General features: G+C 40.5%; 1 protein-coding gene across 1 annotated transcript in view; it reads right to left on the bottom strand.

The window, feature by feature from the left end:
• COL4A4 (collagen type IV alpha 4 chain) overlaps positions 1 to 25,157 on the bottom strand; it is a 134,611-nt gene that overhangs the window by 47,772 nt on the left and 61,682 nt on the right. The window contains exons 18-25 of the mRNA XM_060151956.1: positions 24,627 to 24,696; positions 23,989 to 24,093; positions 19,579 to 19,743; positions 16,432 to 16,525; positions 15,280 to 15,439; positions 4,706 to 4,778; positions 3,655 to 3,761; positions 550 to 733 (exon numbers count right to left, since the gene is read on the bottom strand). Of these exons, the coding sequence (XP_060007939.1) occupies positions 550 to 733; positions 3,655 to 3,761; positions 4,706 to 4,778; positions 15,280 to 15,439; positions 16,432 to 16,525; positions 19,579 to 19,743; positions 23,989 to 24,093; positions 24,627 to 24,696 (958 nt within the window). The remainder of the gene's footprint in view (positions 1 to 549; positions 734 to 3,654; positions 3,762 to 4,705; positions 4,779 to 15,279; positions 15,440 to 16,431; positions 16,526 to 19,578; positions 19,744 to 23,988; positions 24,094 to 24,626; positions 24,697 to 25,157) is intronic.

The raw sequence follows: 25,157 nt of genomic DNA, 5'->3' as shown, positions 1-25,157 counted from the left end.
GAGAAAAATCTTAAATCAATCTTTTTCCAAACTTTTTAAAAGTTTTCAGCTATAAAACTACAAGTCACTTTATTGTTTGAAATCCAAATAACTGTCAAATATATTTAAAATCCCTCCTTTTTTTCTCCCTAGAATGCCTACAAATAGGTTTTCATGGACAATGCTGTATTTTTAAAATGAAATATTAGTGGTTTTATTCAAATAAAATGCATAATCTCAAAAGATAGTAAAAAAAGAGAGATTTTGAATATATACATGTATGTAATTTTAAGTCAGATTGTCCACATTGATACTGAGAAATGAATGAAAGGCAATTTGCCAAACCAATAAAACAGCAAAGACATCTTAGCATTTTAAAGATTTGTTTTAAGTATTGATTGTGCTGTAATGCTTTTATTTGTTTGACAACATTCAAGGTTTGAACAGTGAATTGTGGGAATTTTATTTTAGAGGTTCTACCATAACTGTAATAACTTTGCCCAGAAGAGCAGCTTACTTTAGTTTCCATGATTTCACTTGACATTCTGCCACAAAAACATTCAAAATTACCTTTCTGACCCTTCCAGCCATCAGGGCCCCTCTTGCCTGGGCAGCCTGGAGCTCCTGGTTGCCCTCTCTCTCCTGGTGGACCAGGAAATCCCAGTCCCGGAGGCCCCCTAGGTCCTGCTCTGCCCGGGGGGCCTGGTGGTCCAGGAGGCCCTTTATCACCTGGGGCTGCATCTTCATGATCTCCCTGAGAACATTTGCATCAAGAGTCAATCACCAACCTCTGAAAGGCCATGAACTCAAAGCAATCATTGTCACTGTAGGTTACAAAAGTGCATGCAGAAAGCCAGTTAATTCTAGAAGTTACTTAATAGCAAATGCAATTTTAAATGATTAACTAAGATTCTTCTTAATGTTTTACATACATATCTACAGACATATATATGCTCTTGATGTGTGTTTTATGATTCAAAAACAGAAAATTATATGTGTTACGTCTTAAATACAGAATAAGAAATTTTATTTAGAACCACTCTGTGACAGCAAATACAATAACATATAGAAATGCATACATTAAGGGAAGTAGTGGGCTTACAAACTAAATAAATTCTTATCTATTAGAAACGTTTTCTTCTGCATTATTGTAAGACACAGGGAGGGACTTTATCGCCCTCCACCTCTGTGGGCTAAGGGCTGACAAATCCTTTCTCCTCCTGCATAAGAACGTGACCTTTGGTTAAGGGTCTAGTTCTGCTCTTCAGAAATCTGCATAAAAATGGATGTCAACTGCGTTATTAGACCACATTGCTTATGGTAAAATTAATCCCTGGCTGCAAAACTTGCATGTGGTCTGGAAGAACTATAAAGACCTGTGTGGAGCCTTTGTCAGGGCTTCCTTAAGAGGTGGCTCCTGTAACTGGCAAGTTCCTTGTGGGGTCCCTGCAAGCTAGCCCTGTGGTGGAGATAACACTCCTGTGGAGAAGGAGGCTTTCAAGTCCAGGCTGCTCACACTTCTGCATATGAGAATCTCATTGCCTTCACCCCAACTGAACGAAAAGCTGCAAGGACTCCTGTGTAGGAGGAAGGCCTGACACTGCCCTGCAGGCAAGCTGAGGGTCACACCTTCTAGCCTTCTGAGCGGCCTGGTCCCAAATGTGGTCTATGAGTCTGAATTGTTTCAGACTCAGTCTGAAACTCTAGAGAGATTCCCCCGTCCCTAGCGGGTGGTATAGAAATTCCTCTCCCCATCCGATCTGTAAATACACTTCGGTTTTTCAGTTAGGTTAGTACATGATGACACTTATCACTCAGTGACGTTGGTTTCTAAATACAGCAGTCCCCTGCTTATTCACGGTTTCACTTTCCAAGGTTTCAGCTAGGCACGGTCTGAAAATATTAAGTGGAAAATTCCAGACATAAACAATTCACAAGTTTTAAACTGCGCTCCGTTCTGAGGAGCATGATGAAGCCGTCTTGCTCCATCTCACTAGGGACGTGAACCAACCCTTTCTCCAGCATATCCTTCAGTCGGTCACTTAGTAGCGTCTGGTTATCACATTGACTGCAGTGGTATCGCAGTGCTTGTGTGCAAGTCACCCTTCTTTTAGTTAATAACAGCCCCAGAGCACAAGAGTAGGGATGCTGATAATTCAGATATGCCCAAGAGAAGTTGTAAAGTGCTTCCTCTAAGTGAAAAGGTGCACGTTCTCAATTTAATAAGGAAAGAAAGAAGAATCGTATGCTGAGGTTGCTAAGATCTATGGTAAGAATGACTTTTATATCCATGAGGTTGTGAAGAAGGAAAATGAAATTTGTGCTAGTTTTGCTGCCACACCGCAGCCTGCGGAAGTCGTGGCACAGTGCTTGCTGAGCGCTTAGTTAAGATGGAAAGGCATTAAATTTGTACAACAAGATATTTTGAGAGAGAGACACTACATTCACATAAATTGTATTACAGTATCTTGTTATAATTGTTTTATTTTATTATTAGTTGTTAATCTCTCACAGCGCCTAATTTATAAATTAAACTTTATCATAGGTATGTATCATAGGTATGTATGGGGTCGGGTACTATCCACGGTTTCAGGCATCCACTTGGGGTCTTGCACCATGTCCCCTGTGGATGAGGGGGGGACCACTGTAGTTTCTTAAGTGGAAGAATGAATGAAACAGGGATTACCAAATCTAAAGCAGAGAAGATTATTTATATACTCAATATCCACTGAAAGACCAGAAAGCTATAAATACCATCTAACCCAACTTCCAAACTTCCGTCTCTTATTCACATGTATTTTATCAGATAGGAGTCCTATAGAATCAGAACATGGTCCTTCCTTTTTACAACACTCTCAATGGCAGGCTGTGTGATCTGGTGGAAACAGCATGTACTGGAAATAAGAAAGACTGGGTTTTCCCTCCTGCTTAGCCTACTTGATAGATTGTTGACCTTGAGTAACGTACCCTAAGCCTCCATCTCCTTACTGTAAACTCTCAAAGATAATCGTTCCTCAGAAGACAACAGTTACGAGTAAAACATCTAGCTCAGTTTGTCTGGCATTGCAAGCATTCAGAACTACCTCATGTGCCAAGATATTTTAAGTTCCTGCTTATGTCTCACAGTCTTTTCTTATGAACTTCATCAGCTACATGTGGACTCCACCCAAAACATGTCTGAAAAATGCAGAATTATCATTTATCAGTGGGACCTTCCATCAGCCAATATGTCTATCCAGTGGATCTGCACTAGTTCATCCTTTCTTGCTTGCCACTCCCCCTCATGTGCTTCTTCATCAGAGAACAGAACTGAAGGTAATTATCAGGACCTGTGTGCTATCCTCCACCCTACAGAGTCAACTGAACAGACCTGAAACCAGGGCGGGCTCTGTAGAGACAAGGGCCCCAGAAGGAAATAAGTACCACGAGAATAATATAAAGACTAGGGAGAGAAACTCTTGCTATGATGAACTGCACTCGGGATTTTAGACCATCTGCAATAAGCCATACCTTTTGGAACAGCCATCTTTTTGTGGCAGGGAATCAAAGGTGACTCTGATTTACAGCACGTTGACACGTTACTGTTCAGCTTTTTTAAACTGAGAAGGGGAACACAGATGCTTTGTGACCATGTAAGAGCGTGAAACTCTATAGCAGGAGAAGAGTTATACACACCAGCGGTCCTGGGTCCCCTTTTTCTCCAGCATATCCATCTCGACCGTGTTGTCCCTGCTGCCCCGGAAATCCTGGGGGCCCATCAGGACCTCTTTCTCCTTTGTGCCCTGGTAACAAAGGCCGAAAGAGTCAAGCCCTTCTCAGCAATGGAATAAGTAGAAGGAAACAAAGGACTAAAGATAAAGGCAATGACCATGACCCTGGGCTGGTAGAGGTTCCTCTGAGCGTCTCAGTTGACTAAAGTCACACGAAGACCATCATGCAAAAGTCAAAGGGGAGACTGACAATTGCCAAACCCATTGAATCTCTTATTTGGGAAATGTTTCTTTTCCTGTTCTGACAAGGAGGTTGTGTGTGGAGGTGCCAATCCCTACAGCATCTTCCTCTGCTTGTGTGACACCAAACACGGTATGCCATCCCCTGGCCATAGTGACTGGGGGAATGGTCCATGGTTGGGCCCATGCCCCAGGCTAATCCAGTCCTTCCTGGACCTTTTTTATTCTAACTGGAGCAGAAAGAGGTAGAGTTTTCTTTCACCTCTGGCTGTAAGAACTTGGAGCTACCTGGGGGCATGTACCCATAGCCCAGAGAAAACCAGACAGGGCGAAAATGCAGATGGTGCAAAGAAAGATGCAAGATGCCGAGACAGCCTTCTCATGCAGTCGTCCCAGTGCAAACCATACACCTAACCTTTCAAATTTTGTTTAAGTCAATAACTGACTTCTCTAAAAACACTACTTCAAGCTGGGTTTTTGTCGCTTACAACCAAAATATTCTTGATTAATACAGGATACTATAATGCAGTGAATAAACGCTAGGCAAATCAAAGGAGGTCTTGTTTCAAACCCAATTCGCAACAACGAGGATTTGAGCACAGGATTTAGGCTCCACATTCACACGACTCTGAAGGGCAGGGAGTATTTTTTTTAAGCAATCGCAACAGTCCCAAATCTTATTATAGAATTCATCTGCAGTCGCAGGAGAAATTAATGCAAGAGAATGGTTCATACATCATTCAGAAAATGGCAGGGAGCTGATTGATTATGCCCACCTTTCACTCTTGATACAACCAGGTCACCTTTTTCTCCTTTGCTGCCAGGTGGTCCTGAGGTACCAGGTCTTCCCTTGGTAAAAAACACGAGGGAAAAATCAGTTTAACTGTGATGGGTCAAAAGTTATTTGTATACATCTAACCTCTCTCTTCTTTCCTTCTAAATCACCTGTTCTAGATTCTAGTTTGGTACTGTTGGTGTCATTCTCTTCCCCACCTTCCAAGGGGGGTCCTGCCTTACAAAACTGAGGTTCTTGAACCGCATGTGAAAGCTGGTGGAATCTGAGTAACCACTGTGCCTGAGTCAGCAGAAATGTGTCACTGTCAGCTTCTTGGTTTTGGCAATGTACTGAGGTTCTGTAAGATATTCACTGGGGGAAGCCAGGTGAAGTGTACATGGGACCTCTGGGTATGATTGTGCAACTTCTTTGAGTCATAACATAAAAATTTATCTCAAAATAATTTACAATTAAAAAAGTTAACTATCTTGAGTGTTGTCATGTAGAACTGGGAGGAAAGGAGGGGAGAGGTTAACCACAGTAGCTGGCACTAGAGCAGAACACAGAGGTTTAGGAATGAATGTGATGAAAAACACTGTGATATTGTAGGACATTGATGAGCAAGAGAAGGAATCTTTCTGTAATCAATGTATTTCCTCTGTATGGCAAGTAAACAACTAATTTTGGCCAATGGGCTCATCATCTTAACTTCAACACTGCCCTGAGCCTGGACTATTTCAGTCACAGTTTTGTGTTACATATTATTAAATAGTGAGACATATCAAAAATCTGTAATCCTATCTTTGGTATATGAGAATGACCAAGCATTACAGTAAATACAGTTATAGAAGCACTGTACCTAGCTTAAGGTCACTTATCTGGTGACCTCAATGATCAAGAAACACAGACAAGAATTTGGAAGGAGGTAAAAATGACTGAGCAGACCACTTGCTTTGCTTACACAGATGCCACTTTGTCTTTTTTTCATACAATCTTAACAGCATGGTCAAGCAAGCTTAATTATCTTTTTAACTGGCCTCTATTAGTTCATGAGCAGTGAACTACAAAGGGGGGTAGAGGTACAAGTAGAGAAAGGACAATGGCAGCATCAAACAGTAAGAGCAAAGAAAAAGCCTAAAATGTATACAACAGGTATCAAAACTAAGGTGGACAAAATGATTGGGAGCCATTTAATGTACAGAAAATACAGCTCCACACACTACTCAATACTCCCATTCAGAGCACCACCTAAATGAGCTCCAGAGACGGGCGCGAGCGGCGGCTAACAGCGCGGACACCAGAGACGGGCATGAGACGCTAAGGCTGCTGCTGCCGCCACCAAGAGGCCTGCGTGCGAGCACAGGTCACTCTCCACACCTCCCCTCCCGGGAGCCTGTGCAGCCCGCCACTGCCAGGGTCCCGGGATCCAGGTACAACTTCCCCGGGAGAACACACGGTGCGCCTCAGGCTGTGGCAACATCACACTGACCTCTGCCGCCGCAGGCTCGCCCCGCATTCCGTGCCCCTCCCACTCCCCGGTCTGAGCGAGCAGAGCCCCCAGATCAGCTGCTCCTTTAACCCCGTCCTGTCTGGGCGGGGAACAGACGCCAGAGGGCAACCTACACGCAGAGGAGGGGCGAAATCCAAAGCTGAACCCCAGGAGCTGTGCGAACAAAGAAGAGAAAGGGAAATCTCTCCCAGCAGCCTCAGGAGCAGCAGATTAAATCTCCACAATCATCTCTGAAATACCTGAATAGTCAACGAATCAACCCAAAATTGAAGTGGTGGACTTTGGGAGCAACTGTAGACTTGGGGTTTGTTTTCTGCATCTAATTTGTTTCTGGCTTTATGTTTATCTTACTTTAGTATTTAGAGTTTATTGTCATTGGTAGATTTGTTTATTGATTTGGTTGCTCTCTTCTTTCTATCTTTCTTTTCTTATTTCTTTTTTATTTTTAATAAGTTTTATTATTTTAATAACTTTATTTTTTTCTCACATTTCTTCTGAGCCGTGTGGCTGACAGGGTCTTGGTGCTCCGACCAGGTGTCAGGCTTGAGCCTCTGAGGTGGGAGAGCCAAGTTCAGGACACTGGTCCACCAGAGGCCTCCCAGCTCCACATAATATCAAACAGCGAAAGCTCTCACAGAGATCTCCATCTCAACACTAAGACCCAACTCCACTGAGCGACTAGCAAGCTACAGTGCTGGACATCCTATGCCAAACAAATAGCAAGATAGGAACACAACCCCACCTATTAGCAGAGAGGTTGCCTAAAATCATAATAAGTTCACAGACACCCCAAAACACACCACCGGATGCGGTCCTGCCCACCAGAAGGACAAGATCCAGCCTCATCCACCAGAACACAGCCACCAGTCCCCTCCACCAGGAAGCCTACACAACCCACTGAACCAACCTTAGTCACTGGCGGCAGACACCAAAAACAACGGGAACTACAAACTTGCAGGCTGAGCAAAGGAGACCCTAAACACGGTAAGTTAAGCAAAATGAGAAGACAGAGAAACATACAGCAGATGAAGGAGCAAGGTAAAAACGCACCAGACCAAACAAATGAAGAGGAAATAGGCAGTCTACCTGAAAAAGAATTTAGAGTAATGATAGCAAAGATATCCAAAGTCTTGGAAATAGAATGGAGAAAATACAAGAAACGTTTAACAAGGACACAGAAGAACCAAAGAGCAAACAAACAATGATGAACAACACAATAAATGAAATTAAAAATTCTCTAGATGGGATCAATAGCAGAATAAGTGAGGCAGAAGAACAGATAAGTGACCTGGAAGATAAAATAGTGGAAATAACTACTGCAGAGCAGAATAAAGAAAAAAGAATTAAAAGAATTGAGGGCAGTCACAGAGACCTCTGGGACAACATTAAACACACCAACATTTGAATTATAGGGGTCCCAGAAGAAGAAGAGAAAAAAAGGGACTGAGAAAATATTTGAAGAGATTATAGTTGAAAACTTCCCTAACATGGGAAAGGAAATAGTCAATCAAGTCCAGGAAGCACAGAGAGTCCATACAGGATAAATCCAAGGAGAAACATGTCAAGACACATATTAACCAAACTATCAAAAATTAAACACAAAGAAAAAATATTAAAAGCAGCAAGGGAAAAGCAACAAATAACATACAAGGGAATCCCCAAAAGGTTAACAGCTGATCTTTCAGCAGGAGCTCCGCAAGCCAGAAGGGAGTGTCAGGACATATTTAAAGTGATAAAAGGGAAAAACCTACAAACAAGATTACTCTACCCAGCAAGGATCTCATTCAGATTGGATGGAGAAATTAAAACCTTTACAGACAAGCAAAAGCTAACAGAATTCAGCACCACCAAACCAGCTTTAAAACAAATGCTAAAGGAACTTCTCTAGGCAGGAAACACAAGAGAAGGAAAAGACCTACAATAACAAACCCAAAACAATTAAGGAACATACATATCGAAAATTACCTTAAATGTAAATGGATTAAATGCTCCAACCAAAAGACATAGACTGGCTGAATGGATACAAAAACAAGACCTGTATATATGCTGTCTACAAGAGACCCTCTTCAGACCTAGGGACACATACAGACTGAAAGTGAGGGGATGGAAAAAGATATTCCATGCAAATGGAAATCAAAAGATAGCTGGAGTAGCAATTCTCATATCAGAAAAAATAGACTTTAAAATAAAGACTATTACAAGAGACAAAGAAGGACACTAAATAATGATCAAGGGATCAATCCAAGAAGAAGATATAACAATTATAAATATTTATGCACCCAACATAGGAGCACCTTAATACCTAAGGCACATGCTAACAGCCATAAAAGGGGAAATCGACAGTAACACAGTCTTAGTAGGGGACTTTAACACCCCACTTTCACCAATGGACAGATCATCCAAAATGAAAATAAATAAGGAAACACAAGCTTTAAATGATACATTAAACAAGATGGACTTAATTGATATTTATAGGATGTTTCATCCCAAAACAACAGAATACACTTTCTTCTCAAGTGTTCATGGAACATTCTCCAGGATAGATCATATCTTGGGTAACAAATCAAGCCTTGGTAAATTTAAAAAATTGAAATCATATCAAGTATCATTTCCAACCACAACATTATGAGACTAGATATCAATTACAGGAAAAAATATGTAAAAAAATACAAACACATGGAGGCTAAACAATACACTACTAAATAACCAAGAGCTCACTGAAGAAATCAAAGAAGAAATTAAAAAATACCTAGAAACAAATGACAATGAAAACACGATGACCCAAAACCCATGGGATGCAGCAAAAGCAGTTCTAAGAGGGGAGTTTATAGCAATAGAATGTTACCTCAAGAAACAAGAAACACCTCAAATAAACAAACTAACCTTACATCTAAAGCAATTAGAGAATGAAGAACAAAATATCCCCAAAGTAAGCAGAGGGAAAGAAATCATAAAGATCAGATTAGAAATAAATGAAAAAGAAATGAAGGAAATGACAGGAAAGATCAATAAAACTAAAAGCTGGTTCTTTGAGAAGGTAAAATTGATAAACCATTAGCCAGACTCATGAAGAGAAAAAGGGAGAAGACACAAATCAGTAGAATTAGAAATGAAAAAGGAGAAGTAACAACTGACACTGCAGAAATACAAACAATCATGAGATATTACTACAAGCAACAATATGCCAATAAAATGGACAACCTGGAAGAAATGGAAAAATTCTTAGAAAAGCACAACCCTCCAAGACTGAACCAGGAAGAAATCGAAAATATAAACAGACCAATCACAAGCACTGAAATTGAAACTGTGATTACAAATCTTCCAACAAACAAAAGGCCAGGACCAGATGGTGTCACAGGTGAATTCTATCAAACATTTAGAGAAGAGCTAACACCTATCCTTGTCAAACTCTTCCAAAATATAGCAGAGGGAGGAACACTCTCCAACTCATTCTACGAGGCCACCATCACCCTGATAAGAAGACCAGACAAAGATGTCACAAAAAAAGAAAACTACAGGCCAATATCACTGATGAACATAGATGCAAAAATCCTCAACAAAGTACTAGCAAACAGAATCCAACAGCACATTAAAAGGATCATACACCATGATCAAGTGGGATTTATCCCAAGAATGAAAGGTTCTTCAATATATGCAAATCAATCAATGTGATGCACCATATTAACAAATTGAAGAAAAGCCATATGATCATCTCAATAGATGCAGAAAAAACTTTTGACAAAATTCAGCACCGATTTATGATAAAAACCCTCCAGAATACAGACACAGAGGGAACTTACCTCAACATAATAAAGGCCATATATGACAAGCCACAGCCAACATCTTTCTCAGTGGTGAAAAACTGAAACCATTTCCTCTAAGATCAGGAACAAGACAAGGTTACCCACTCTCATCACTATTATTCAACATAGTTTTGGAAGTATTAGCCACAGAAATCAGAGAAGAAAAAGAAATAAAAGGAATCCAAATCAGAAAAGAAGAAGTAAAGTGTCACTGTTTGCAGATGACATGATACTATACATAATGATGCTACCAGAAAACGACTAGAGCTAATCAGTGAATTTGGTAAAGTAGTAGGATACAAAATTATGCACAGAAATCTCTTGCATTCCTATACACTAATGATGAAAAATCTGAAAGAGAAATTAAGGAAACACTCCCATTTACCACTGCAACAAAAAGAATGAAATACCTAGGAATAAACCTACCTAAAAAGACAAAAGGCCTTTATGCAGAAAACTACAAGACAGCGATGAAAGAAATTAACGATGATACAAACAGATGGAGAGATATACCATGTTCTTGGACTGGATGAATCAACATTGTGAAAATGACTATACTGCCCAAAGCAATCTACGGATTCAATGCAACCCCTATCAAACTACCAATGGCATTTTTCACAGAACTAGAACAAAAATTTCACAATTTGTATGGAAACACAAAAGACCCCGAATAGCCAAAGCAATCTTGAGAAAAAAAACGGAGCTGGAGGAATCAGGCTCTCGGACATCGGACTATAGTACAAAGCTACAGTAATCAAGACAGTATAGTGCTGGCACAAAAACAGAAATATAGATCAACGGAACAGGATAGAAATTCCAGAGATAAACCCACGCACATATGGTCACCCTATCTTTGATAAAGGAGGCAAGAATATACAATAGAGAAAAGACAGCCTCTTCAATAAGTGGTGCTGGGAAAACTGGACAGGTACATGTAAAAGAATGAAACTAGAACACTCCCTAACACTATGCATAAAAATAAACTCAAAATGGATTAAAGACCTAAATATAAGACAAGACACTATAAAACTCTTAGAGAAAAACATAAGCAGAACACTCTATGACATAAATCACAGCAAGATCCTTTTAGCCCCACCTCCTAGAGAAATGGAAATAAAAACAAAAATAAACAAATAGGACCTAATGAAACTTAAAAGATTTTGCACAGCAAAGGAAACAATAAACAAGATGAAAAGACAACCCTCAGAATGGGAAAAAATATTTGCAAACGAAGCAACTGACAAAGGATTAATTTCCAAAATATACAAGCAGCTCATGCAGCTCACTATCAAAAAAACAAACAAACAATCTAAAAATGGGCAGAAGACCTAAATAGACATTTCTCCAAAGAAGATATACAGATTGCCAACAAACACATGAAAGGATGCTCAACATCACTAATCATTACAGAAATGCAAATCAAAACTATGATGAGGTATCACCTCACACCAGTCAGAATGGCCATCATCAAAAAATCTACAAACAATAAAATGCTGGAGATGGTGTGGAGAAAAGGGAACCCTCTTGCACTGTTGGTGGGAATGTAAATTGATACAGCCACTATGGAGAACAGTATGGAGGTTCCTTAAAAAACTAAAAATAGAACTACTATATGACCCAGCAATCCCACTACTGGGCATATACCCTGAGAAAACCATAATTCAAAAAGAGTCATGTATCACAATGTTCACTGCAGTTCTATTTACCATAGCCAAGACATGGAAGCAACCTAAGTGTCCATAAACAGATGAATGGATGAAGAAGATGTGGCACATATATACAATGGAATATTACTCACCCATAAAAAGAAAGCAAATTGAGTTATTTGTAGTGAGGTGGATGGACCTAGAGACTGTCATACAGAGTGAAGTAAGTCAGAAAGAGAAAAACAAATACCATATGCTAACACATATATATGGAATCTAAAAAAAAAAAAGTTTCTCAAGAACCTATGGGGAGGACAGGAATAAAGATGCAGATGTAGAGAATGGACTTGAGGACATGGGGAGGGGGAAGGGTAAGCTGGGATGAAGTGAGCGAGTGGCATGGACATACATACATTACCAAATGTAAAATAGATAGCTAGTGGGAAGCAGTCACATAGCACAGGGAGATCAGCTCGGTGCTTTGTGACCACCTAGAGGGGTGGGATAGGGAGGGTGGGAGGGAGATGCAAGAGGGAGGGGATATGGGGATATACGTATATGTATAGCTGATTCACTTTGTTATACAGCAGAGACTAACACACCATTGTAAAGCAATTATACTCCAATAAAGAAGTTAAAAAAAATACACAACAACAAAATCTCAGCAGCCACAAGAATTCCTCTCTGCTGGGCAAGTACTAGTTATTTTATACACAGTCTAGTTCAGGAACTTCAACCATAGATGCCCACTGGGGGGCCATGCTCTTCCGAAAAGCAGGCGAGAGGGCATGGTGGAGACTCGAGCCCCCAGACCTCCTCAGCTTCCGGCAGTGGTGGGGATCCAGTGATCTGTGCTAATGGGCTTCCAATTTCTCAAGGGCAGCCATAAACATATTAATAGTACAAAAGCAAACACTGTGAGGACAGAATGAAACACGCTGGAGGTTCAGATTTAGTCCATGGCAGTTTGTGACCTTTGGTTTGCGCTGCGACTCCTCAGGGGCAGCGACCCTGGCCATCTGGTTCACTGGTGTGTACCTTGTAGCTCTCAGAATATACAGTTGAATTGAATTCTTACCAACAAACTTGTAGGACAGGTGTTGTTATATCCATCTTACAGGAACACCACAGAGCTCACCAATGTCAGAGTTGGGATTTGAAGCTTGGTCCATGTGCTCCTAAGCCCTGTGCCTTCCAATAGAGCATCGTGGTGGCAAACCCCCATCCTGGGAACTGCTCTCAGGCTAAGGCAATGAACACAGGGCTTTGGTCCAACCACAGAAAAAATTGCAAAGAACTTAAACCTACTTTTCTGTTTTCTACTTTCCCACAAATCTGTGGCTTCTGGAGCCAGGGACCAGCAGAGGAGAGAGATGTACAGCGGAGTGAGAACACCCAAGAATGCTTGTCTGTGGGTCCTTCAAGCTCCCTCTTTCTGTCCATCCCTCCCTCCCTCCTTTCCTTTCCTGTGCCCCATAGTATGAACTTGGTCCCTAACTGTGATCACAGTGAGATGAATTTAGTACAGAGAAGTCATATGGACAGAATCATACACAGAACAGAGACATCAGAAATACGGCCAGTTTAATGCAACATTGTAAATCAACTACACTTTAATTTAAAATAAATTTTTTTTTTTTAAATTAAGAGGTAAGTCCTGGAGCAACTGAATTACATAAACCTCCACCAGGATAACCCTGGCTGAACTAGTAATCCACACTCCAAGATGTTAGCTCTGAGAAGCGACTCAATGTGAAGGAAGAAAAATATTTTAGAGCCAATAAAACCTTCATTATGAAGATTAGGTAACAACATAAAAAAATAACCATGGGACTTCCCTGGTGGCGCAGTGGTTAAGAATCCGCCTGCCAATGCAGGGGACACAGGTTTGAGCCCTGGTCTGGGAAGATCCCACATGCCACAGAGCAACTAAGCCCGTGAGCCACAACTACTGAGCCTGCGCTCTAGAGCCCGTGAGCCACAACTACTGAGCCTGCGTGCTGCAACTACTGAAGCCCACGTGCTTAGAGCCCATGCTCCGCAACAAGAGATGCCACCGCAACGAGAAGCCCACGCACCACAATGAAGGGTAGCCCCTGATCGCCACAACTAGAGAAGCCCCGTGCACAGCAACAAAGACCCAACGCAGCCAAAAATAAATTTAAAAAAAGATTGCTTTAAAAAATTAAAAATTAAAAGATGACTATAAAAAGTTGAATTAAAGAAGCAGACAATAAAATGCAGCCTACTTAATATTGATAATTACAATTATGTTTATTCAACATATGCATATTAAGGACCTAACTTCTCGTTGAGTTGACAAGGTTGGTGCAGGAAGAGCTTAACCATCACCCTCACTTAAGGCTCTCAGACTGGAACCTTAGTTTCATGAGATTTCCTGGGGAAAATGGAAAAGAGTGCACAGGGGCTGATGGTTGGGCTCCTGGCCACCCCAGGATTAAGCCCCTGTAATAAGGGCTGTCTCCAGCCTCCAGGGGAGGGCCCCCAGGGGCACTGATTTTATTCTGAGGGACCGCTCTGCCTCAGCCCGAGTCACTTGGAATGGTCCCTTGGAATGGTCAGCAAATAGAAGTCACCGCAAGATCTCATGCATCCTCTGGCACGAAATATAACATAAACTCTGACAAAGCCGATATCTACAGCTCCACCCGATCTCTCACCTGGATCCCCCACTTGAATATCATCCCACAGCCTACTTGAGACCTCCGCCTGCTCGTCTAATCGGCACCCCAAACTTAAAATGTGCCCAACAGCACTGCTTCCTTTCCTGCCCCCCAGGCCTGCTCCTCACATTGTCTGCCCATCTTGGCCCCATCCTTTATTTCTCTGCTTTTCATATCCCACATCCAGCCTCACAGCCAGTCTGTTGGCTCTATGGTCAAAATATACCCAGAATCTGACCACTTCCCGTCACACCCAACAGTAATAGGTACACCTGTCCGCCATCATATTTCACCAGGATTACTGCAGCAATAGCCCAGCTAAATCTCCCTACTTCTTCCCTTGTCTCTTCTGGTCTGTTCTTAACAAAGCTACCTGAGTGATCCAATTAAAACTATTGTCAGACTCCTCTCTCCTTAAAACTCTCCGCTGGCTGTTCTATGTCATCCAGAGTACAAGCTCGAAGCCAACCCACCTGCAATGCTCTATGCTCTCCAACCCCTCCTAACCTCCAGCCATTTGACTTCAGGTCTGCTCTTTCCCTCACTCTCTCCACGCAAGCCACACCAGATGGTGATGGCCTTTATTGCCATCGGCCATACTCTATATTCACCCGTCTATCTGTTATATGGTGTATGTCCTCCCAACAGAGTAGAGGCCCCCAGAAGGCAGAGATAGTGTTCTGGTCCCTGCTGTATCCCCAGCACCTGGAATAGTACCTGGAACATAGTAGGTGCTCAATAAATATTAGCTGACTGAACAAATGAATGAATGAATGAATGAAAGGATAGAGATGATTTTTTGTCATGAATATACTTATAGATTCAAAACATACAATATATATATCACTATAAATTGGAGAGAGGTACAAGTGAATTCTATCTCTACCAGTCTCTTTTAACTAGAAAGATTGGTACTGGAGAGAGTTACTCACTGGTGGCCCTGGAGATCCTCTGGCACCAGGAAGGCCTGGGTAACCTTTTTCTCCAAGTCGCCCAGGGAGTCCCAAGTCTCCTTTACTCCCTTGCCTCCCAGGAAGTCCTGGAGGGCCGGGTGGGCCTGAGGGACCAGGCTGGCAGGCACAGAGCCCTGTGCTTCCTAGACAGAGGATAAAAGGCAGCTTTGTCAAATTTCCTGAATGAAATCCCAATAAAGTCTTTACTATACAAAACCAATAGTGCGAATAAGAACAAAAAGGGTCTGATGTGCACAATTCTTATCACAGTTAACTGATAACATGTGATGTGGAGAGCACAGGGCATGACCTGGAGGTAGCTATGGTCTATGTGGGTGGACATATCATTTCCAGACAAATGGGGTGTTCTGTCTTAATAAACGCAAACTGACAAAATCTAGGGGAAAAGCCGATGTCTGATTCTATGGAAGAAACTTTGAAAATAAGAAAGTTTCGCATTTTTAAAAGTTTAGAAGTCTTTTATTTGGTTCCTACTAAAAAAAACAAAGTCTCTTAATTTGGTTCCTGCTGAAACAACAACAACAACAACAAAATTGGTTAGAGCATAAACTCTGGGCATTTAAAGAATCCAAATAATATGTTAAGAGGGATTATTGATTGTATTGCATGTTACAGCTAATAATTCCCTATAGTGCGTTTTCTAATCATCAGGACCTTTAGTTTAAAAAAATGCCTTTAGGACAGTCAAACTCCTCAGCTCTCATACCCACCTGACTCAGTTGGTCAAAAAGGCACCAAACAATTTAAGGTGTAGAAACATAGAGCTATAGGTATTTGGTGAGTCTGGGAAAGATGGGACCCACAGAGAGAAACCAAAATTAAAGATCAATACTGTCCTATCTCTGCTTTTTTCAAGGAATTGAGAGGATCCTGTGGAAAAAGTCATCACTTTGAGGCAAATTTCATGGCAGGTAAGTGTCTCCTTTATGCTGTAAGATATAGATTTGACTTTTCGTAAGTTCTAATCACATCACAAGCACACAGTGAGTTAAGTACTCACAGGGGTAACTGAGGTGAGTGGAGAATCTAAATGAAATCCACATTGTACATTTCATAATGCCTCCCAATCCTCCATATGTTGTTTTCTAGAAATTCTACTTTGATGCATACTTGCCTTTTTCTCCTTTTGAGCCTCTTCTTCCTGGTGGACCCACTTTGCCTTTTATTCCTTGTGGCCCAGGAGGCCCAGCACTACAATATACAACTTTCCAGTGGGAAAGGGGGCGGGCAGAGAGAATCACACAATTTTTGTGAACATCTGATATAGAACATCTGACATACATCTGATATAGAACAAATAGAGCTTGGTGTGTTCACATTTACACCATCCCCTCAACACCATTCTTTCTTCCATTCCTTTCTTATGATTCTTTCTCTCTGCTATAAGAATATATATACAAATAGACCATACAATTGTCACAGCAAGCTTCTGCTACCATAACCATTGATAACACTATCCCTAATCTCAGCCCTAATTTAATGGGTTGCAGAGCAAGGTAGTGGATAATAAAACAAACAAATATATCAAAACAAAACAAATAAACAAAAAACTAAAAGTAAGTATATGGCAAATATATTTTGCCCCTTAATTATCGATAATTACCTAATAAAGAAAGCATAAAGCAGGATTTGTAAAAGCAAAAATTCAGAGACATCTGATTAAAAATGTTAGATAAAATGCAAACAATAAGTTCCTTGCCTCCCCAAATACCAGTAAGATAACAGACAGTAAAAGAATATTATAAAAAGGTATAATCTTTCAAGACAAAGAAAAAGAGAAACAAAAGCAAAAAAAAAAAAAAAAGTAAAAAGATTTAGCAGACCTTAAAAAGCTGAATTCCAAGCAGGCTGTGGGGAAAGCGGAAACAGAACACAGTTTACCTAGGAAATCTCTTCCAAAGTTCAAGAATTGGTACCTCTGAAGTAGAATGACAGTGAGACCCCAAACAGGATGATTGGTCAAAGAAGCAGCTAAATAGTAAGAAAACCTTCTCAAAAACTGCAGCAGGAAAAAACAAACGTCCTCAAAACTGGAGGAAACAGACAATGAAGTAAGAAGGAATCTTTAAAATAAACTATATAGTTTAGAAAGCAGACAAGGGAAGGCATTCATTCCCAAAACAGAAACAGGCTGCTGCAAAAAGAAACATTAAAAGGGAACAACAACAGAGAGAGAGAGAGAGAAAGAGAGAGAGAGAGAGAGAAACAACAACAACAAAATCCTCAGAAATTTAAAAAAAATGGTTATGAAAGCAGAAATTTAAAAATTCAGGAGCAGACTTGGAAGATGGAGTTGAGGAAGTCTACCAAAAAGTGTTGCAGAAAAATAAAAAGGTGAAGAATAATAGAGTGAAGATTTGAAAAACAGACATGTAGGATTGATTCTCTAACAGACAAATATATTGAGTCCAGAAATAGAAAACAGAGGGAAAAAAAAGGAGGACAAAGTATCTTCAAAGAAATACTCCAAGGGCTTCCTTGGTGGCGCAGTGGTTAAGAATCCGCCTGCCAATGCAGGGGACACGGGTTCGAGCCCTGGTCTGGGAAGATCCCACATGCTGTGGAGCAACTAAGCCTGTGAGCCACAACTACTGAGCCTGAGCTCTAGAGCCCGTGAGCCACAACTACTGAGCCCGCGAGCCACAACTACTGAGCCTGTGTGCCACAACTACCGAAGCCCACGTGCCTAGAGCCCGTGATCCAAAACAAGAGAAGCCACCTCAATGAGAAGCCCACGCACTGCAATGAAGAGTAGCCCCCGCTTGCTGCAACTAGAGAAAGTCCGCATGCAACAACGAAGACCCAATGCAGCCAAAAATAAATAAATAAAATAAATACATTTAAAAAAAAAAAGAAATACTTCAAGAAATTTTTCCAGAAATGAAGGATTTGTGTTAAATTGCTCCTAGTGCCTGCAAATGTACCCACACTGAGGTAAATCACAGTGAAATTTAAGGACATTGAAAACAAAGGAGAATTCCTATAAGCTTTCAATAAGAAAAGGGATTTTAAACAAAGAATCAAGTATCTAAAGGTTACTGGACTTCTCAGTAACGACACTAAAAAGCAATGGAAAATGCCTTCAAAAACCTGGAGGAAAATTATTCCAATCTAGAATTTTATATTCAACCAAACTATCAATCTAATTCCACAGTAGAATAAAGGTATTTCAAACAGTGAAGACACCCCAAATATACACATTCTCTCACAAAGTATAATGAGTAAACCATTAGAAGAAATATATGAGTTGTGGAAACAAAGGGACCCAGAGAGACAGAGAATCAGAGAGACAGAGACAGACAGAGAGATAGAGACAGAGAATTCCTAGGATAATGGTGAAGGAAGATCTCCAGGCAGTGTCGCAGCATCAGCTTTTAAAATTGCAACCTGACCTAATTTAAACAGGTCAAAAAGTTCCAGATGAGATTTATTCAAAGAGATTAATACTAGTAATGAGTTAAAATGTATGATTAAGAGATGTATACAATTCCGGACGGTTTGAGGTTGAATTAGCAATAAGTATATTGAAAACCAAGCAAACACACAAAGATATGACAATTATTGCCAAACTGTTATGCTAGGAAAGTAGTATCATATATTATTATATGGCTAAACTGGTGAATAGCATTTATATAACCCTTCCGTGTAAACACTGCATATTTATTTAACTAAAATTATGACGCTAACTATATTGATAGGTTGTAGGAGTGGAAAATGGCACATGTGTGGTGGGTGGGGAAAGAGGTGAATTCACCCGCTACAGAGGAAAGTCAATAGATAATGCGCAAACTGAAAAATTAAGAAATAGCAACACAAGTATGTTGAATGGCAATATAGAGGCAAATCCCAAGAGATCCAGCTAATTGTGGGGAAAATATTGCCCCTGGAGAGGAGAGAATAGGAGAAGGGGTTGCCTGGGACAGCAGTTTTTTCACAAAAGGCTTTGTAGAGCTGTTTGACTCAAGCCAGGTCCATACGTAACTCTATAAAAATGACAACTACATTTAAAAAATAAAAATTGTGTTAATTTACAACATTCTATCAGCATACTTAAATTCCCATCCAAATATTTTCACATAATTTAAGAGATGTGGCAGTCCAACATCAGTTTACTTTTTTGTACTTTTAATACAACTAACTTGGCTTATGAAATATTAGATAACGTTTTTAAAATTTGGAAAGTCACGGTTTCTGAATGATACTGCAAATATCAAATGCAACATAAATGCTAGTGAATGTGAATGAAGAGCACTTTACCATCTGATCCTGGAGGTCCCGGCAACCCTGGCACTCCAGGCAACCCAGGTGGTCCCTGGTTGCCTGGTTTCCCTGGAGCAGAATCAGCTCTCCCAGGAATACCAGCTGCCCCTGGAAATCCTGGATGACCAGGAAACCCTCGTGGCCCAGGGGGTCCCATCATGCCTCCAAGAGAAATCAAGAATGAAAACCACACGTACTCTCAGATAACATTTTTCTGTAGAAGAAATCAAAATCAGTACATGCTTCTTAGGCTGTGGAATTTTTTTAAGGGAAAAAAATGTAGCTAAAAAATAACTGAGTATCCCAGCCATCAGAATGCCTCACCTCCTTTGAAACAAGCACACAAGTGGTAATAAAGGTTTAGGGAATCAGATTTTCTTACCTTTTTGTCTATTCTTTAGGATTATTGGAAAAGAAATATATATTATTTAATTAAAATCAGTTTTAAAAATATCAAAAAACTTTGATAACTTGATAAAAAATAACCTGAATAAACACATTAGCACATATAATGAATTAAAATATGGACTCACAGAAAGACAAGTACTGTATGATATCACTTACATGTGGAATTTTAAAGATACAACAACTAGTGAAAATAACAAAAAAGAAGCACATTCACAGATATAGAGAACAAACAAGTGGTTACTAGTGGGGAGAAGGGGGAGGGGCAAAATAAGGGTAGGAGATTAAGAGGTACAAACTATTACATATGAAATAAGCTATAAGGACCTACTGTAAAACGAGCGGAGTATAGCCAATATTTTATAATAACTATAAACGGAGCATAACCTTTAAAAATTGTGAATCACTATATTGTACATCTGTAACACATAATACTGTACATCAACTAAAGTTCAATAAAAAATTTTAAAAATTAGAAGAAATTAAATAAGATAATACATTAAATCATGTAGATAGGTACCTGGTATATAATTTTAAGCTGTTTGTTTTTATAATTATCATTGACTAGTAGAATTTAATGAGAAAACTGGTGTTGCCATTTAGATACTAAAATGTAATATTTGGATATGATTGAGATATGCTTACATGGAGACAGTCTTCTAATCTTTTACCCCAAAATTAATTAGCACAGCCAAAAAAAAATGGGACTCACAAAATTATCTATGTAGATGTAAAATACTATAACCACTTAGATTTGTGGAAAAGCAAAGGGGTGCTAGATTTGAACCTGGCCTCTCCCTCTCCAGCCACAGGTACTTAAGTAGGTTATTTAACTTATTTAATCCTCTATAGCTTCCTCAGAGGCTTGTAATGAAGATTAAATAAAATAATCCACATAAGGAGCTTACTGCAATATCTGGCATGTTCTCAGTGAACGACTGGATGCTCAGTGTGTTTAGAGCAGGTCAAAGTAATGCAGCAGCAGCTAAATCCTGCTTCCCCTTGACATGCTACTTCCCCCTCGCTGGTGGCTTTGGCTTAAAGACAGCCGGAAGCCTTGGTGTGAGAGCGATCATTACTCTGAGCTGCTTCTTCCTAAGCATGCCTGGTTCCAGGACCTCTCTGTGGAAGACTGACGTTATCAAAGATGGCGCCAGGGTAGCTCTAGTCCCCCACGCTCTTGTAGAACCTTGATGCTCCCCTAGCAAGAGGTGGAATGTTCCCCGTCCCTTCAATGTACCAGCCTTTTGTGGTTGTTTGGACTAATGAAGTATGGCGGGAGTGACACGATATGGTTTCCAAGGCCAGATTATTAAAGAAGATTCAGCTTCTTCCTTGTGAGCAAAATGCTTGGACTGGAGTCCTGAGGCACCACAGAAGCAATATCACTGCTCGGAAGCCACCATGCTGTAAGGAAGCCTAAATTAAGTACAGAGTCACACAGAGAGACTTGAGACTATATGAGAAATGAAGGAGAGAGATGCCTGGCCATTCCTCATGTTTCAGTTCCAGACACGATGGCTGCAACCAGATGAAAATCCCTGCTCCATAATCGCTCAGCTTAGCCCTTCCTGAATTCTTGAACCTCAGAAAGAGTGAAGGGGAATATACTGAACGTTGTTGTCTTAAACCACTAGGTTTTGGGTTATCTGTTCAGCAACAGACAATTGAAACCCTGTCCGTCATCAGTAATGTAGCATGCAAGTTAAGTTGATGGCTTTCGTTATTGGGTGCATACGTGCTGGGGCTTTACGTGTATTATCAAACATTATCTTTACTCCTTCAACAACCTTGAAAAGTTCATACCTTATAGATAAGGCACAGAAAATTTAGGCCAAATATGAATACTAATAATCGTAGCTAACACAGTGAGTCTTTACTATATCCCCAGTTGTATTCTAAGAACTGTATACATATTATTTCTTTCAACTGTAACAAGAACTCCGTTTTGCAGACAGGAAAACTCAGGCACAGAGAAGTTTAATAAATGCCCAAGATCACACAGTTTGTAAGTACTAGAACCTGGAATGATTTTAGTCCATTGTGTAAACACATAACTATTTCACTATACTATACTGATTGGGAAGGTTGGGATTCAATCACAGGGGTCTGACTCCAAAACCCAACTCATCTCATGGTAAATACTATAGATGACTATAAAATAAAATATGTATAATAAAGGCTACATACAATGGTATGTTTAAAACAAAATGAACATGTACTCCTGTGGACTTGGCTACCATCTTGTCTTCATAACAGTCCTAAGACCTGACTCGGAATCTCCACAGTCAGTCACTGGATGGTCCCAGATGCTGCCTGCTATCTCGTCCCAGTACCAGGGAGAATGCTCAACCAGCTTCCAAAAGGCAGAATGGGTTACAGTGTATGGCATATCGCAGCCTCGACCACCAACTGATAGGACATGAAATCAATTCAGTTGTGGCCAGCATTAAAAACTTTTTTTTTTCAAAAGAAAAGAATGGAATAGAAAATAGAGTGTATCAGATACCCCAGAGATATTATTTTGTGAAATCTGTGTTTCAACCATATGTATGTATGTATGTATGCATATATGTGTGTAATGTAATGTAAATGCTATACAATATAAAATTATTTCTTACTATAGGTTGGAGTCAAAATATGGATTCTTTTAAAAAAGATTTTTGGAATTAAGAAGCTTCCTGTTATACTTGGTTTGGAATCTGCTAGAGACAGGTGTTACTTACTCCCACTGGGTTTTGATTTCAATCTGCTGGAGGTGGTATTTTATTATAAACAAGCCCGAAAGGAGAAATGTAAGAGCGGGGTCTAGTGCCTCCCGACCAACAGAGTATTCTGTATGATTTATATAGTTCTGGGTCAATTAAGCCATGGCTGCGATATCGAAAGAGTAAATGAACTAAACAAAGCTTTATTTACTGCCTTTGTGGTCATCAGATCCTACAAAGTGAAAGCTAGCTTTGTGAAACATTAAACAAGAACTTTGTAGTTCACAGTTGAATATCTCAAGAAACTTCTAACTCCTCAGGAACTATAACATGAAACAGACCGGATAAAATTACATTTATACCAGACTTTTCTCCCCACACGTTTAATCAGTCTTCCTGGGTTCACAGAATGCAAATATTCCCTAAACTTCCATTCTTAATCTCACTGGGAATATTAGCTAAGACAGCACTTGAAGGAGTTCAAAGTCCGTGTGTCAACAGGATTATTTCTCAGGCCTTTCATCAAATACTACCATGAGCCACAGGGGTTTTTTTGTGGGCGAGAGGGCTGTTGTTTTCTGTTTATTTTTTAACTAAGTCCGAATCAAAATTTTATTTTTTAATTTGCAATTTTGTATTTCCACATTTCATGCAGAAGATTTAAGCTGGGGCCTAGGTGGATGAACTAAATTTTAACAAGTAGATGTCCGTAGAGAGAGCCTTCCAAGAAAGTGGGAAAGACCTAAAGACACACTCTAACCCTAGCAGCAGTTTCCACATCTTAACTGCATCTGGTAGTCTTGTGGGAAGCTTGTTTTACATACATATTTCTTATCACACCCCTGAGATAGTGATTGAATATTTCTGAGGTGCAGTCCAGGAACCTGGATTTCTTCCAATTAAATGATTAATTGGTTTGAGCTCTGTGCTTCTTAATCCTGGCTGTGCATTAGAATTAAGCAGGGGTTGGGGGTGGGTGGTGGGTACTTCCCTGGCGGTCCAGTGGTTAGGACTCCGTGCTTCCAATGCAGGGGGCATGGGTTCGATCCCTGGTCAGGGAAATAAGATCCCACATGCTGCGCAGTGCGGCCAAAAATAAAAAAGTATGGGGACCCTTTTATAATAGTAGATGCCTTGGTCCATCCATCCCTCAGAGAGTCCAACATTCCTGATCTGGGGTACGCACAGCCATCAGTATTTCTGAAACAATGCTAAGGTGATTTTAATATCAGCTAGAGTGGAGAGGCCCTGGTGTGGAAGAGGATGCAGCAAACCTGGCATGTAAAAGCCATACCTGCACAGACTTCGCCTGGTCTACCAGGGGGACCAGGGGGACCAGGTGGTCCAACAGCCCCCATTTCTCCATAGCGGCCAGGGTGCCCTGGATCCCCTGGAGGCCCTGCCAAAGATAATGGCATAATGTATATAGTAAACATATATATACATTGAAAGGCTCACGCACAATCACTTTTCGTGAGCCTTGTTAAAGTACAACAGGAGATTGTTTTGCAGTTTCTCATCACGTTTAAAGTGCAATATCTTAGACCCTCCGCTGCAGACACATGAAGTAGTGCGGAATTTGTCATCGATCTAGGCTGCTTTCTTCCTGGAGGCAGCATCTTGGCAGGTCTTAGTCAAATGGCTTCACACATTTCTAGCGATTAAAAAACCTACTTTCTGAAAGGTAACATAATAAAAATCCCAGCATGAAGTTCACCCACTAAAATAAAATTTGGTGTCTTATGGCTGATAGAGACAGACCAAGATGCACATCTCTACTTGCACTAATATAATTATACATTCATGTTAAAAGTGCGTATATGCAGCCTGCTGAGTGTGTAAACTACAGAAGGGCTAGGCCAAACCCTTCTTTTGGGACCATGCAAATCCCATTTCAGCATAATCCATAGAGAAAAAAAATGGAACACAAACCTTTGAGTGGAAGAGCTGGAGTTGCCAAAACCCCTGGTGGTCCTGGGTGCCCGCGGTCTCCAGGATCTCCCTGAAATCATTCATTCATTCACTTTTCTTAGAAATATTAATCTTTTTCTCATGTTTCCTGGCACTAAGTAAATATTAGCAACACCAAGTGGGCATTCATATAGGAAACAAAGCCTATAGGCTGACTAGAGAAATAAATAGCTCATGGTGGTCTAAGAGGAACAAAAGTATGAGATCTCCCACCTACAAGCAGAAGTTAACAGCCAACTGGGAAAGTTCTCCCCCCCCCCAAAAAATTCAAACTCCAAAAATGCTTCCATGTGCATCAACTAGATACCTCTGAAGCCATGAAGTTTCTCGGATCTATTATGAGCATTAATGTCTAACTTGCACTCCAGGACAAACAGTTTATTGGCCTATAGGGTCTGAACCTACATTTTATTTTAGCAGCAGATATTGTCCCCCTTAATTGTGTCACCTTAATGCCACCATGGCTTGTCCTGCACAAGTGCTGAAGGTGAG

Source organism: Lagenorhynchus albirostris, chromosome 6 (genome assembly GCF_949774975.1).
Source record: "Lagenorhynchus albirostris chromosome 6, mLagAlb1.1, whole genome shotgun sequence".
NCBI lineage: Eukaryota > Metazoa > Chordata > Mammalia > Artiodactyla > Delphinidae > Lagenorhynchus > Lagenorhynchus albirostris.
The sequence above is the reverse complement of the archived record's forward strand: the minus strand, read 5'-3'. Positions and strand labels throughout refer to the sequence as shown.